Source organism: Hyperolius riggenbachi, chromosome 7, assembly GCF_040937935.1.
Source record: "Hyperolius riggenbachi isolate aHypRig1 chromosome 7, aHypRig1.pri, whole genome shotgun sequence".
Lineage (NCBI taxonomy): Eukaryota > Metazoa > Chordata > Amphibia > Anura > Hyperoliidae > Hyperolius > Hyperolius riggenbachi.
Window position 1 is genome coordinate 33,837,648 of NC_090652.1, and position 17,359 is coordinate 33,855,006.

At 41.7% G+C, this 17,359-nt stretch overlaps 1 protein-coding gene across 1 annotated transcript in view; it reads left to right on the forward strand.

Moving 5' to 3' along the window:
- LOC137525470 (NACHT, LRR and PYD domains-containing protein 1a-like) overlaps positions 1–17,359 on the forward strand; it is a 90,177-nt gene that overhangs the window by 45,178 nt on the left and 27,640 nt on the right. The window contains exons 5-6 of the mRNA XM_068246570.1: positions 1,074–1,348; positions 14,230–14,358. Of these exons, the coding sequence (XP_068102671.1) occupies positions 1,074–1,348; positions 14,230–14,358 (404 nt within the window). The remainder of the gene's footprint in view (positions 1–1,073; positions 1,349–14,229; positions 14,359–17,359) is intronic.

A 17,359-nucleotide genomic window follows, 5' to 3' on the forward strand; every position in this document is an offset into this window, starting at 1 on the left:
AACTAATCCAGTCAGACTTAAAGCGGACCCAAACCAAACATTTTTTTAATTAAAAATATTTAGTTGCACCACTCTGACACATACAAAGATAAATAAACACTCCTTCAAACCTATGATTATTTCAGTGCATGCTTTTCACCCTTCTCTTTTCATAGCTAGGGTTATACTGGGGGCAGCCATTAGCAATTCCTCCATTGCTGGACACCATCGACTCCACCAGTTTGCCGGAAAAATCCCGGCAATTTGAAAAGAAGGGAGGGGTTTCTCCAATAAATGTAAAAAAATTTATATTTGTCATCATGCAGCTGAAAAAAGGCTGCTATTATTATAATTTAGAAAATAGATTTTATTTCTGAAATCTTGTATTTTTAATTTGGGTCCACTTTAAGTCCTAAACATCTGATCAGAATACTTATTCAGGGTCAAATTCAATGGTTAAAAGTATTGGAGGTGGAAAATCAGCAGGACAGCCAGGGCTAACAAATAATATGTAAACCCAATTTTAAGAAAATCACACTTTTATTGTGGCTTGTGCAAAAGCAATCACATCTTTTTCATATGGATGAGGAGCAAAATCCGCTAAAAATTATGTTTTCATCGTAAGAGATTTTTTTTTTCTTAAAGAGACACTGAAGCGGAAAAAAAAATTATGATGACTTGGTTGTGTAGTACGGATAATTACTAGAACATTAGTAGCAAAGAAAATATTCTCATATTTTTATTTTCAGTTATATAGTGTTTTTTTTATAACATTGCATCATGCTTTAATATTTGCAGTTTACACACTACTCAGCATTCTAAATGATTTTACAGAGCAGTCTTGTGAACTTTTGACCTGTCAGCTGGAGAGATAGTTGTAATCAATGATTGTAATTGGATCCATGCTATGATTAAGGACCAATGTAGAATTTGATACCTTTGGAACATCGAGCGGAACTTCACATCTTTCAACTATTCATGGTTTGGGGCAGGAGTTACCTGGTTTCCAGCTCTGTTCCTAACACCAGGATTGAGCGGACAACATATTGAACTTAGTCCTATGCATAGTTATGAAAAGTCTTTTTTATCTACAGGTCTCATTGGGAATAAAACCATGTTTAAATGTGGTCATTTCAAAAATGGAAAAATGAATTTAGAGACACCATCTAGGATTGAGACATCATATACCGTACTGGAGAACCCCTCATTCTCCTGTTTAGGACCTGCAGTACAATATTCATGCTTTGCAAAGAAACCAATCGATTGTACTGTCCACTTGTACTTTCGCGTATTGTGCCCAAACTTAGAGGAAACCAGGGAATACAGACTTCATGTGTATCTAATACCTGCTTGGGAAAACAACCTAGAGGTAATGTCTTATTTTGTACTTTGATTTATTAATGCTATTTAGACAATAATAATCCTTATCACCACCATCCATTATTCATAATAATTTATCCACTTCCTGACAAATAGACGCAGTAAAACATCCTGTTTGAGCCTGGTAACGACTCCAGGAATTTTTAATGCGTCGCTTGCTCCTGGCACCGTTGTGCACGCGTGCACGCCTCCCTCACGGGTATTAACTGTCGGGACACTGCGATCCGTGATTGGGGAAGAGGAGCGAGTGCTTTTCTACCCAATCGCAATGCCTGAAATGAATGGACATGACACTGATCAGGGGCCATGTCCATTCATAAAACAGGAAGCTGTAAAATGTAAAAAAAAAAGTGAAGACTTCCTGTAAAACTGGAGAGTGTTTGCAACACCATCTAGTGGCCAAAAAGTAAAATTACACATACACCACATATACACACGTACATACACATACACGTATAATTAAATATAAATAAAATAAATCCCTTCCACTTCCAAAGCCCCCTCCCTCTCAAAAAAAAAAGAACTTTTAAAAAAAAAATCAGTTTATCCATTTAAGGACCAGCAGTCTCTGGGCACTTAAAGACCAGAGACCGCTCGTCCAATCCCGCCGAAATCCCGACGAATCGCCGCACATACCCGCCGCAACCGCCGTCATCGCCGCTTGCCGAGACCCCCAGGATACAGACTCTACCGTCTCTATGACGGCAGAGTCATGTGAGCCGGTCAGGAGCCGCTTTCATTGGCTCCTGACCCTGTTTTTCAATGTAAGCCAATGGGAACGGCTTACATTGAAAGACAGGGCCAGGAGCCAATTAAATCGGCTCCTGACCCGCTCACATGACTCTGCCGTCATAGAGACAGACAGAGCCCGTGAGATGCGGTGAGACTCGTCGGGTTTGAGCGGCGCGATCGGCGTGGAGCAGCGGAAACGGCGGATGCATGCTGCGGACAGTGATTGAGATCTACGCCCTGCCAGCCAGGAGCCCACCAATACAGGGCGTAGATCTCAATCACTGCGGTCCTTAAATGGTTAAGAAAATACATAAATAGTCTTTAGTGTCTTATCTTTTTTAATCTATATTTTATGAGGGTATATTACTATTACTTTACTACATAGGGCCTTGTAATTATGGACCGGACTAAAAAAATAAAGACAGATAAACCTACATTTCTAAACACAGGAGAATGTTTTATTTTAAAACTAATGGCTGAAAAAAGAATAATAATAATTTTGTTTCCATTTTTTTCCCATTTTCCTGTTAAAATGAATTTAGAATAACAAAAATCATAGAAAAATGTACTACCCACAGAAAGCCTAATTGGTGACAAAAAACAAGGTATAGATAATTTTGTTGCAAAAAGTAGTAATAAAGTTATTGGCAAATGAAAGGGAGGAACACTGACAGGAGAAACCTGCTCTTGTCCGTTAGGGTAAAAACCCCTTGGGGGTGAAGTGGATAACATTGTAATTATTCAGTGTCTGGCATATAGTAGTTCTTATTATTTCATCATCAATCAATCAATAAATCAGTCAGTTAAACATTACCATTATCATCACATCACTATTTAAAAAAATATGTGCCAACAACAAGGTAGCAGGTGTAAGAATCTGCTCAAGCAGATTCTTATCAAGAAAAGGTAAGAGCAAGAAATCACATATATGAAAATACTGAGATATGCACAGGTTGGATTTGAAGGTGAAAACCTGTTTATTTACAGAGGTGCAGCAATTAAAATATACATTCACCTTACACATACAAACATACAATCCGAGCAACAAAAGGAATAACAATACCAGAACCCCTCTAACTCACTATCTATCTATATAAAATCGGAAGTATGTATGTATGTATGTGTGTGTGTGTATGTGCCGCGATCACGCGAAAACGCCTTGACCGATTTGAACGAAACTTAGTATACAGATCCCTTACTACCTGGGATGATATCTTCTGGGGTCTCACGTCCCCCCTGCACACCAGGGCGGAGCTACAAACAGCCAATCAGATTACACCCATTAAAGTGAATGGAAAAAATGGAAAAGGCTGCCATTCTCACAGTAATTGAGCCAGAGTCCCCACACTTGGCACAGTTGGTCACTTGGTGACCGAGGTTACAAATCCAGGAAAAGTGGGCGGAGCATAAAACAGCCAATCAAATTTCAGACATTAATTTCAAATGGAAAAATGTAAACTGCAGCCATTCTTACACTGTTAATCGCAGGGTTCTCAAACTTGGCACACTTGGTCACTGTGTGAATGAGATTAATATTCAGGAAAGTGGGTGGAGCCTACAACAGCCAATCAAAAGTCACCTATTGATTTTCAAAGGGGATATTAAAACTGCTGCCATTCTTACACTGTTAATGGCAGAGGCTTCAAACTTGCTACAGTCGGTCATTGGGTGACTGTGGTCCAAGTTCACTAAAGGGGCAGGGCCACAAACAGCCAATCAGACTTTCTTGGTGGATAAACTGCTTCCATACACACATTTTTGATGCCAGGAATCTGAAAGCTCACAAACTTGGTCATTGTGTGACTGTGTGTCAAAGTTACAAAAAGTGGGCGGAGCAAAAAATAAAGTTCACTAGGAAAATATAAACTGCAGCCATTCTTACACTGTTACTGGCAGGGTTCTCAAACTTTGCACAGTTGGTCACTGAGTGAATGGGATGAATATTCAAGAGAGTGGGTGGAGCCTACAACAGCCAATTAAAATTCACCTGTTGATTTTCAAAGGGAATATTTACATTGCTGCCATTCTTACACAGTTAATAGCAGATGCTTCAAACCTGGTACTGTTAGTCACTGGGTGACTGGGGTTAAAATTCGGAAAGGGGGCAGAGCCACGAACAGCCAATCAGATATTTTTTTTTATTTCAATGGGAATATACAAATTATTGATACTAAAAGCCCAAAGCTCATAAGTTTGGTCATTGAGTGACTATATTTCAAGGTTAGAAAAAGTGGGGGAGCCAACAACTACATTTTTCCAGTGGAAAATATAAACTGCAGCCATTCTTACACTGTTAATAAAAGGATTCCCAAACTTGACACAGTGGGCCACTGGGTGACTGGGATTAATATTCAGAAATGTGGGTGGAGCCAACAACAGCCAATCAAATTCCACCTATTGATTTTCAAGTGGAATATTTACATTGCTACCATTCTTACACTGTTAATGACAGAGGCCTCTTGCCTGATAGGTGACTGGGGTCCAAATTTACTAAAGGGGTGGAGCCACAAACAGCCAATCCAATTTGTTAGATTGATTTCAGCCATTCTGTTATTGGCAGGGTTCTCAACTGTGACACAGTTGGTCAATGGATGACTGGGATAAATATTCAGGAAAGTGGGTGAAACCTACAACAGCCAATCAAAATTCACCTATTGATTTTTAAGGGAAATATTGAAACTACTGCCACTCTTACACTAATAATGGCAGAAGCCTCAAACCGGCTACAGTCGGTCATGAAGTGGCTGGGGTTCAAATCCATTAAAGGGGTGGAGCCACAAACAGCCAATCAGATTACTTTACTGGATAAACTGCTTTCATTCACACAATTTTGATGGCAGAAACCCGAAAGCTTAAAACTTGGTCACTGGGTGACTGGGATTAATATTCAGAAAAGTAGGTGGAGCCTAAAAAGAAAATCAAAATTCACCTGTTGATTTTCAAGGGGAATATTTAAATTGCTGCCATTCTTGCACAGTTAATGACACAAGCCTCAAACCTGGTATACTTGGTCATTGGGTCACTGGGGTTCAAATTCAGAAAAGGGGTGGAGCTACACACAGCCAATCAGATTTTTTCATCTCACTGCTAAATTACAAATTATTGATGCCAAGGACACCAGAGCTCACAAACCTGGTCATTGAGTGACTGTGTGTCAAGGTTACAAAATGTGGGCAGAGCCAAAAACAAATTTCACTAGGAAAATATAAACTGCAGCCATTCTTACACTGTTAATGGCAAGGGTTCTCAAACTTTGCCCAGGTAGTCACTGGGTGACTGAGATTAATATTATGGGAAGTGAGTGGAGCCTATAATAGCCAATCAAAATTCATGTAATTGGTTGGGTGCTGCAACTTAGACGTCTGATTATAGGTGATCTGCAGTATCACCAATAATACAGACACTATACCTGATTATGTGGTGATCTGCAGAATCACCAATAATGCAAGTATAGCTAGAGATGAGCGTAATGACCTAATTACGATTTCGCGAAATTTTGCGTAATTAGTGTAATTACGATTATGGCCGTAAGTACATAATCGTAATGAAGAAGGATTTCGCAAAATTTTGCGTAAGCGTAATTTTCGCGTAATTTTCGCATTACAATGGGTATTTGTTCATGCCGTAATTTCGCATTAAACGCTACCGTAATTTCGCGTTAAACCGTAACGCTCCGTATAATATAAAAAAGCTGCCGACTTAAAGGGTTAATAACAAAGCCCCCTTAAATGCTAAGAGCCTCAAATTTGGAGAATATATTAAGGAGATCAGGAGGAATAAGAGGAAAAATGTTTTTTTCAAAAAGACCTTATAGTTTTTGAGAAAATCGATGTTAAAGTTTCAAAGTAAAAATGTATACATTTAAAAACCCGCCGACTTTAACGGTTAATAGCAAAGCCTGCTTAAAGTTTAGGAACACCAAATTCCTAGGGTATATTAAGGGGATCAGTGGGAATAAGAGGAAACTTTTTTTTTCAAAAAGACCTTATAGTTTTTGAGAAAATCGATTTTTAAGTTTCAAGGGCAAAAATGTCTTTTAAATGCGGAAAATGTCAGTTTTTTTTTGCACAGGTAACAATAGTGTATTATTTTCATAGATTCCCCCAAGTGGGAAGAGTTTTACTTACTTCGTTCTGAGTGTGGGAAATATAAAAAAAAAACGACGTGGGGTCCCCCCTCCCAGACCTCTTTAACCCCTTGTCCCCCATGCAGGCTGGGATAGCCAGAATGCGGAGCACCGGCCGCGTGGGGCTCCGTACCCTGACTATACCAGCCCGCATGGTCCATGGATTGGGGGGTCTCGGAAGGGGAGGGGCAGCCAAGCTTTCCCATCCCCCTCCGAGCCCTTGTCCAATCCAAGGACAAGGGGCTCTTCTCCACCTCCAATGGGCGGTGGAGGTGGAGGCCGCGATTTCCTGGGGGGGGGGGGGGGGTTTCATGGTGGAATCTGGGAGTCCCCTTTAAAAAGGGGTCCCCCAGATGCCCACCCCCCCTTCCAGGAGAAATGAATATAGAGGTACTTGTACCCCTTACCCATTTCCTTTAAGAGTTAAAAGTAAATAAACACACAAACACATAGAAAAAGTATTTTAATTGAACAAAAAACATAACCACGAAAAAAGTCCTTTAATATTCTTAATTAACCATTAATACTTACCTGTCCCTTTAAATAAATGATCCCACGCAATATCCTCGGAAATGTTCTATCAGTTACAATGTAACAAAGTTATTACAATGTAACAACTTTGTTACATTGTAACTACGCCGCACCCGACGTCACTCGCCGCTCACCCGCCGCACGGACCCGACAGAGCTCTGAGCTATATAGCTCAGAGCTCTCTAAGCATCTTTGTATTTGGGCTCCAAGGAGCCCCATTGGTCCTTAGCAGACCAATGGGGTTCCTTCTGATTTGAAGGAACCCCATTGGTCTGCTAAGGACCAATGGGGCTCCTTGGAGCCCAAATACAAAGATGCTTAGAGAGCTCTGAGCTATATAGCTCAGAGCTCTGTCGGGTCCGTGCAGGACGCTAAGTCCCCGCCGGCTCCGCTGCCCTCCCCGCCTCTCCCACATGTCACCCACATGTCACCCACATGTGGGTGACATGTGGGTGACATGTGGGCGGGGTGGACAGCGGGAGCTGCGGGGACTTAGCGTCCTGCACGGACGCGTATGCGGCGGGTGAGCGGCGAGTGACGTCGGGTGCGGCGTAGTTACAATGTAACAAAGTTGTTACATTGTAATAACTTTGTTACATTGTAACTGATAGAACATTTCCGAGGATATTGCGTGGGATCATTTATTTAAAGGAACAGGTAAGTATTATTGGTTAATTAAGAATATTAAAGGACTTTTTTCGTGGTTATGTTTTTTGTTCAATTAAAATACTTTTTCTATGTGTTTGTGTGTTTATTTACTTTTAACTCTTAAAGGAAATGGGTAAGGGGTACAAGTACCTCTATACTCATTTCTCCTGGGAGGGGGGGTGGGCATCTGGGGGACCCCTTTTTAAAGGGGACTCCCAGATTCCACCATGAACCCCCCCACCAGGAAATCGCGGCCTCCACCGCCCATCGGAGGTGGAGAAGAGCCCCTTGTCCTTGGATTGGACAAGGGCTCGGAGGGGGAGGGGAAAGCTTGGCTGCCCCTCCCCTTCCGATACCCCCCTAATCCATGGACCATGCGGGCTGGTATAGTCAGGGTGCGGAGCCCCACGCGGCCGGTGCTCCGCATTCTGGCTATCCCAGCCTGCATGGGGGACAAGGGGTTAAAGAGGTCTGGGAGGGGGGACCCCACGTCATTTTTTTTTTTATATTTCCCACACTCAGAACGAAGTAAGTAAAACTCTTCCCACTTGGGGGAATCTATGAAAATAATACACTATTGTTACCTGTGCAAAAAAAACTGACATTTTCCGCATTTAAAAGACATTTTTGCCCTTGAAACTTAAAAATCGATTTTCTCAAAAACTATAAGGTCTTTTTGAAAAATTTTTTTTTCCTTTTATTCCCACTGATCCCCTTAATATACCCTAGGAATTTGGTGTTCCTAAACTTTAAGCAGGCTTTGCTATTAACCGTTAAATTCGGCGGGTTTTTAAATGTATACATTTTTACTTTGAAACTTTAACATCGATTTTCTCAAAAACTGTAAAGTCTTTTTGAAATTTATTTTTTCCTCTTATTCCTCCTGATCTCCTTAATATATTCTCCAAATTTGAGGCTCTTAGCATTTAAGGGGGCTTTGCTATTAACCCTTAAAGTCGGCGGTTTTTTTATATTATACGGAGCGTTACGGTTTAACGCGAAATTACGGTAGCGTTTAATGCGAAATTACGGCATGAACAAAACGCGAAATTTCGCGTTGAAAATTACGCTTACGGTATTTTCAATTACGATTTTAATGGCAATTACGCTACGCTAATTTCGCATCGTAATCACAAATTTCGCATGCGTAATTATAGTAATGCAAAATTACGAAAATTTCGGCTCAACTCTAAGTATAGCTGGTAGAGATACTGACAGAGTTGTGTATTCGTGCAACTGTAACTTTAATAGTAGAGAGGAACTTTACCAGAGGAGCTGGTAAAGTACTATCAGTACACTGACTGTATATACTAGCACAGACCTTTCCAAAGGGCTGGAATAGGTACAAACAGTGAGAGAATAGGAAAATACAGACTAGTCCTTCACCAGAGGGGCTGGCCAGGTACTAGTAGTGAAAGTGACTGTAAAGACTTGATCAGACCTTTCCAGAGGTGCTGGAAAGGTGCTATCAGTCACTAATGGAGCAGTGGGCGAGGGCCCACTGGTGAGTAGAGAGGTCAGACAGGCTAGGTACGGCAACAGAGAAGTAAGTATCAGTACAGAATCGTGAGACAGAAGAGTAATCAGTAATCAGGTAGAGTTCGGCAACTAATCAGATAAGCAGAAGTACAGAAGCGTTAAGCAGGAAGCAAGGTCAGAGGTATAGCCAGAATCATACACAGGTAATCAAATACAATATAACAACAATCCTAGTCTTGGTGTGAAGTCCTTGGTTTCAACACCTGGCACTAGTCTAAGGTCTGAGCGCTCACACAAAGTATTCACGACAGCAGACAGGGAACAAATGACCTATAATAAACACAAACTGCGCCTGCCAGGGTACAAACGGGTGCAATAGCATATACTTCAATCGAGTGTTCGCTATCACAAGTCCTTGAATATCAGTCTATAGTGCTGTGACAGCGCTCCTCTTCTTTTCTACAATTTAAACATAGAAAAAACAATCGCACATAGTGCATTACTGTGAATCGCAAAGTACAGTTCCCCACACGTGCATAAGTGCTCAATTGTGCATCACTCGTGGTCTCTACAGCCCCTCCACACTAGCAGCTCACCAGATTGACACCACCTCACAGTCCAGGTGGGTCTAGCGCTTAGCCTATAGAGCGGCCAACTCCAATGACACTTCCACGATAGTTTAGTTCACAATTGGATGATCCGTATTTAATGACAAGTTCCACATGAAAAACATATAAGAACACACATAGCATAAAACCGTTGGGCTAAAAGTTATGGCCTGCGCAATATCAGCGCACTCACTTGTGTAGGAAGATAACAGGCATTTCAGGCATTGCAGCCTAGCAATAAAGCTTCTCTGCTGGCGGTGTCGGCGTCCCGAACTTCCCCGCTCCTCGTGGCAGCCTGTCTCCTGACCTTCCAGATCCCAGTGACGTCAACGCTCCTGGTCACGCCCGTGACCAGGAGCGTTGACGTCACTGGGATCTGGAAGGTCAGGAGACAGGCTGCCACGAGGAGCGGGGAAGTTCGGGACGCCGACACCGCCAGCAGAGAAGCTTTATTGCTAGGCTGCAATGCCTGAAATGCCTGTTATCTTCCTACACAAGTGAGTGCGCTGATATTGCGCAGGCCATAACTTTTAGCCCAACGGTTTTATGCTATGTGTGTTCTTATATGTTTTTCATGTGGAACTTGTCATTAAATACGGATCATCCAATTGTGAACTAAACTATCGTGGAAGTGTCATTGGAGTTGGCCGCTCTATAGGCTAAGCGCTAGACCCACCTGGACTGTGAGGTGGTGTCAATCTGGTGAGCTGCTAGTGTGGAGGGGCTGTAGAGACCACGAGTGATGCACAATTGAGCACTTATGCACGTGTGGGGAACTGTACTTTGCGATTCACAGTAATGCACTATGTGCGATTGTTTTTTCTATGTTTAAATTGTAGAAAAGAAGAGGAGCGCTGTCACAGCACTATAGAGGGAACAAATGACGACTGAAGGCTTAAGAAGCGGAGGCACGCTTCCAGCCACTCCCACCACGGAATCTGCCAATCGGTGCGGCGAGAGTCATCAGTGACGTCAGCCGACCGGCAGGTCAGCTGACGCGCCTTCTGCCCGCATAAAGGTCCTGTCTCCGCGCGCGCCCGCGCGAGACAGAAACCCTATGAGCTGGAGATAACATCGTTCCCGGCGTGCTAGACGCCAAGGGAACGGATAACGCTTGAGAGCCAGGGAGAGAGGCGGCTGCAGACCCCCCATGCGAGTCAGCAGCCGCCAGATCCATGCTTGTTACAATTCACCTGTTGATTTTCAAGGGGAATATTTAAATTGCTTCAATTTTTGCTCTGTTAATAACAGATGCTTCAAACCTGCTACAGTTGGTCATTGGGTGACTGGGGTTCAAATGCCGGAGAGGGACAGAGCCACAAACAGCCAATCTGATTTGTTTCTAATTTCTATGGGAATATACAAATTATTGCTGACAAAGACCCCAAAACTCACAAACTTGGTCATTGAGTAGTTGTGTGTTAGGGTTAGAAAAAGTGGACGGAGCTAACACCAGCCAAATACATACCCGGGCAACGCCGATTCATCAGCTATTATTCATAAAAGTGGATGGAGCCTACAAAAGCCAATCAAAATTCATCTATTGATTTTCAAGGGGAATATTTCATTACTGCCATTCTTGCACTGTTAATTGCACGAACCCCAAACTGGGTACAGTTATTTATTGGGTGACTGGGGTTCAAATTCAGAAAAGGGGTGGAGACACAAACAGCCCATCAGATTTGTTTCATTTCAATGCAAATTATTGATGCCAAAGACTGCAAAGCTCACAAATTTGGTCATTGAGTAATTAAGTAATTGTCTGTTACTGTTAGAAAAAGTGGGCATAGCCAACATCAGCCAAATACATATCCAGGCAATGCTGGGTCATCAGTGAGCGGAGACAAATACAAATTTCACTGGGAAAATGTAAACTGCAGCCATTCTTACACTGTTAATGGCAGGGTTCTCAAACTTTGCACAGTTGGTCACTGGGTGACTGGGATTAATATTCATAAAAGAGGGTGGAGCCTACAAAAGCCAATCCAAATTCATTTATTGCTTTTCAAGGGGAATATTTAATTGCTGCCATTCTTGCACTGTTAAGGACACAAGCTTAAACCCTGTTACAGTTGGTCATTGGGTGACTGGGGCTCAAATTCAGAAAAGAGGGTGGAGCTACAGCCAATCAGATTTGTTTCATTTCAATGCAAATTATTGATGCCAAACAATGAAAAGCTCACAAACTAGGTCATTGAGTCATTGTGTGTTAGGGTTAGAAAAGTGGGCGGAGCCAACACCCGCCAAATACATACCCGGGCAATCAGCCAATCTAACTATACAAATATATACAACAAATATCCAACTACACAGGATAACACAGATCACACAATATATACAGGAGTGGATAACCAGATTGACATACAAGATCAGAATCAGAATATATCAGTAATACCGACAGTAGGCAAATAGAGAATAGTCAGACTATCAAGGGTTAATACCAGGAGTTCAGAGTATAAGGGCAAGGATCAAGAAGCACAGGAAAAATATCCAGAGCTACAACACTGCAAGACTTCCAGAATGATCTAGCAATGTGCTGTTAGGAAGTCTACCCTTAAATATGCCGCATATTGATCAGGTGGCCATCAGTAAGGATTAGGGATAACCTATTTCTGCAGAATTCCAAATTTTGAGTTTATATTAAAATTTGGTATTCCAAAACAAAATTCGTAATTTACAACTTGGGATTCTTCGAAAGTGCGAAGCCCCCATATATACTAGACCTTGTAGTTTTTGAGAAGATTTTTTTTTAACTCAGTTAAATTGCATTTTGGTGGGGTACACTTTAATATATAAAGAGCTTGGTATACATTTTATGAATTTTAAGAACATGTACAGTGTGGGGTCCCCCCCCTCCAGGCATGCAGGCTGGTATAACCAAAATTCAGAGCCCAGGCTACATTGGCCTCTGCACTCTGAGCTATACCAGCCCTCATGGTCCATAATATGGGGGGAAGGCGCTCTGGAAAAACCTCCCCACTCCTCCAAAGCCCTTGTCTTATTATAATTATTATTCAGGGATAGAAGGTTATAAGGAAAGAGTTTTTGTTATAGGGGGTAAAGTTAAGGTGTAACATATAAAGTTTGGAAGTTTAGGATAAGGCAATGGTAAGAGTTGACTTCATTCAGTTTTAGTTAAAGGACAACTGAAGAGAGCTATATGGAGGCTGCCATATTTATTTCCTTTTAAACACTGCATGTTGCCTGGCAACCTTGCTGGTCTATTTGGCTGCAGGAGTGTCTGAAAAACACCAGAAACAAGCATGCAGCTAATCTTGTCAGTTATTACAATAATGTCAGAAACAGCTGATCTGCTGCATTATTGTTCAGGGTCTATGGCTAAAAGTATTAGAGGCAGAGGATCAGCAGGACAGCCAGGCAACTGGTGTTGCTTATAAGGAAATAAATATGACAGCCCCCATATCCCTCTCACTTCAGTAGACTTTTAATGTTAGTGATCAGAAATAGTGTTTTCATTACAGAAAATGGTAAAAGCACTCTGCTGTGTAGAGTATCTGTATCCTCTGTAGTCTGTAATGAATTATTTTGCCAGACTAACATATTCTTTTCACTTCTACTTATCTGCTGCACCTCTCTGCAAATCTCTGCATTGGCTTCCATATCACCTGAGAATTAAATGAGCGCAGATGGGCTTTGCCTTTAAAGGGAATGTCCGAGGTCATTAAAAAATCTATTTACCTGGGGCTTTCTCCAGTCCCTTGCAGCCATCCTGTGCCCTCGCCGCAGCTCCTCTCCAAGCCAGTCATGCTGACATGATCTGGAGTGTTCTGCGCAGGCGTAGTAGTTCTGCGCCTGCGCAGAACATTCCAGTTGACGTCAGCGTGACGCTGACCTGGCGAGGTTAGCATACTGCACCAGAGGTGACCCCCGGGCCATTGGCTGGGAGCGGAGTTGCGGCGAGGGCACAGGGCGGCTGCAAGGGACTGGAGGAAGCACCGGGTAAGTAGATTTTTTTTATGACCTCTGACATTCCCTTTAAAGAGAATCTGTACTCTAAAATTCTTACAATAAAAAGCATACCATTCTATTCATTATGTTCTCCTGGGCCCCTCTGTGCTGTTTCTGCCACTCCCTGCTGCAATCCTGACTTGTAATTGCCAGTTTTAGGCAGTGTTTACAAACAAAAAACATGGCTGCTAACCAGCATGTGATAGGCTAAGATGAGCTCAGTTTGTGACTTACACAGAGCCTGCAGGGGGCGTGGAGAGGGTGTGTATAACTTCTATCCTACCACAAGCAGAGCAGCACATTCCAGCCTGAGTGCCTGAGCCCGATAAATCTGACAAAGGAAAGAAGATTAGATTATACAACAGAGATAATACAGCCACTGTGCAACTAGGAAAGGCTGCAGTAAGACAGACCACATTAGAACAGGTATAGGAACTTATAGGATAGAAGAAATAAGGCTGAACATTTTGTTACAGAGTCTCTTTAAATAATGCCCCTTCCTCTGCATCACTTACGACTGATTCACTAAAAGAGCTTGTGTGTAGTGTGTAGTGTTTGTGTAGTGTGTGTGTGTGTGTGTGTGCGTGCGTGCGTGCGTGCGTGTGTATATGTTTGTGATTTTTTTATTTTCCAAAAAAGGTTAATAGTAAAGAAGTAAATGCATATATCACAATTTTACCTCAGTATTACCAATAAGGGATTGACTAAGAAGTATTAAACATGATATTCTCAACCTAACAGTTCCTTAATATATTTTTTTCTTCTCAACTGTTGAAGAAACTGGAAGGAATGAAGGTAAAACGTGGATTCAAGCGGCTTGAGAAACCTTTTCAAATCAATGCAAAGATGTATGCTGGCCAAATTTACAAAGTCATTGTCAAAAAGAATGCCAATGTTTACTCCCAGGTAAGACTTATTCAGCATCTTTTTGTAAAAAAAAAAAAAATATATATATATAATAATAAAAATAATTTATGAATTAATCAGACAGTAAGGTTTCAAGTGAGAAGCATTATTGTCCATAACCCACTGTTGCCCACTAGGGATGGTCGGAATGCCAATTTCCAATTCCGCGGTAAATCCGCATTCCGTCATGTACCAATTACAGATTCCGCTTTCCGCTACCAATTTCCGCATTCTAATGCGGAATTTCCGCCGGAAATCGTGGAAATTCTGCCCGACTTTAACATCGATTTTCTCAAAAACTATAAGGTCTTTTTGAAAACTTTTTTTACATCTTGTTCAGAAGATTCTGTTTAATACACCCTGAAAATTTGGTGTTTCTAGGACTTACGGGGGCTTTGCTATTAACCGCTAAAGTCGGCGGATTTTTACTGTAATGTAACATGCAGAAAATAGGCAGATGCAGACTTTCTGCATTTTACATTACAGTAAAAATCTGCCGACTTTAGCGATTAATAGCAAAGCCCCCTTAAGTCTTAGAAACACCAAATTTGCAGGGTTTATTAAACTGAATCTTGTGAACAAGATGCAAAAAAAGTTTTCAAAAAGATCTTATAGTTTTTGAGAAATTCAATGTTAAATTTGGGTGGAATTTCCGCGATTTCCGGCGGAAATTTCCGCGATACCGATTTCCGCATTCCGATGCGGAACTGCAATTTCCGATCGGAATTTCGGAAATTGCATTTCCGCGGAATCCGAATGAGCATCCCTATTGCCCACCCTCTGGAAGGTCTTCCCTTGTTGGTCATGTTCTCCTTTGTGCACTAGAAAACATTCCACAAGATTGTTGACAGTTGTGAGATAGCATCAATCAGGGTACACATTAATTATTAGAAATGGTCAGTTGTCAGAAGAAATGTCTGAAGAAGAAACTTCAAGGTTCAAAAGCTTGCAAGTAAGTTATTCATATTTGCCCCCCCCCCCCCCCCCCCCCAAAAAAAATGACCTATATCAACTTTTGATGTTTTGCTTTCTGCAGATCTTCTCTATGGTAAACACATGTGATACATTTTCAGATGAAATAGCTGATGACAACCATTTCAGCAAACAACGGTTCAGTGTGTACAGGGGCCTCCGATCGTTCCTGCTCGGGTGTTAGAAGTAGCTCAGGATCCATCCTGTTGAATCCTAAATGACCACTGATGCCCGAGCATGACCAATCACAACATTATCTCCACAGCCCCTGGACAATGGAAGCTGCTCCATCGTGTGCCCATTGTCATCCCACTTCACCCCCCACCCCCCCAAGCTAAGCATGTGTCTGTACAACATAGTTCCCCCTATAGTCTTTCGAGGAATTATTTCCCGATCCTCAACAGGCGACATTGTTGTGTGACTCAAACATGACTATTTATATATACATTTAAAGGGATATTCCACTCTCGATGATAAAAAAAACATGTTGTCTATTTAGAGCTGTACATAACAAGTCATTTTTTTCTTTTACTATTATATTAAATTTACTATTATATTTAAAATAGTATTATTATACTAAACTAGCTTTTGGCCTGGCGTAGCTATGGTATGCATTTGGCTGGTGTTGGCTCCGCCCACTTTTTCTAACCCTAACACACAATTGCTCAATGACCAAGTTTTGATTGGCTATTATAGGCTTCACTCCCTTCCCTGAATATTAATCTCAGTCACCCAGTGACCATCTGGGCAAAGTTTGAGAACCATGCCATAAAAAGTGTAAGAAGTGCTCCAGTTTATATTTTCCCCGTGAACTTAGATTTTGGCCCCGCCCACTTTTTTAACCTGGACACACAGTCACTCAATGACCAAGTTTGTGAGCTTTGCGGTCTTTGTATTTTCCTAGTGAAACGAAACAAATCTGATTGGCTGTTTGTGGCTTTGCCCCCTTTTCAGAATTTAAACCCCAGTGACCCAATGGCCAACTGTACGCACAGTCACTCAATGACCAAGTTTGTGAGCTTTCAGGTTCCTGGCATCAAAAATGTGTGAATAAAACAGTTTTCCACCAAGGCAATCTGATTGGCTGTTTGTGGCCCTGCCCCTTTAGTGAATTTGGACCTCAGTCACCTAATGACCGACTGAGCCAAGTTGGAAGTCTCCACTATTAACAGTGTAAGAATGGCAGCAGTTTAAATATTCCCCTTGAAAATCAATAGGTGAATTTTGATTGGCTATTGTAGGCTCCACCCACTTTCCTGAATCTTAATCTCATTCACCCAGTGACCAAGTGTGCCAAGTTTGAAAATCCTGCGATTAACAGTGTAAGAATGGCTGCAGTTTACATTTTCCCATTTAAAATGAATGGCTGAAATTTGATTGGCTGTTTTATGCTCCACCCACTTTTCCTAGATTTGTAGCCTCGGTCACCAAGTGACCAACTGTGCCAAGTGTGGGGACTCTGGCTTGATTACTGTGAGAATGGCAGCCTTTTACATTTTTTCCATTGACATGAATGGGTGAAATCTGATTTGCTGTTTGTAGCTCCTCCCAGGTGTGCAGGGGGGACGCGAGACCCCCAGAACATATCATCCCAGGTAGTAAGGGATCTGTGTACCAAGTTTCGTTCAAATTGGTCAAAGCGTTTGAGTGATCGCGGCACATACACACATACATACACACATACATACATCCAATTTTTTATATATAGATGTGTTACCTTGATTATTGGCAAAGGTCAATTTTTCTACACACAACACAAAGTGACTATTGAGTCTTGAAGCTCTTATTAATCCAGATGAGGTTTCTCCATCAGTAGCATCTAGTGAATAACCACAATCAACTTAAGAATAGTGACTTACAGCACAATAATAGTCTGTCAATAGATATCTGGGGAGCAGGAAAAAAAGGGCGCAGGACGAGGGTGGATGAAAAGGGCGCCGCCATAGACTTTAGTCCAATTTTCATTAATATGGTGAAAAAAGCAGAAAAATGGGCGCCGCAAAAAATATCATTAACAATATTAGAACAT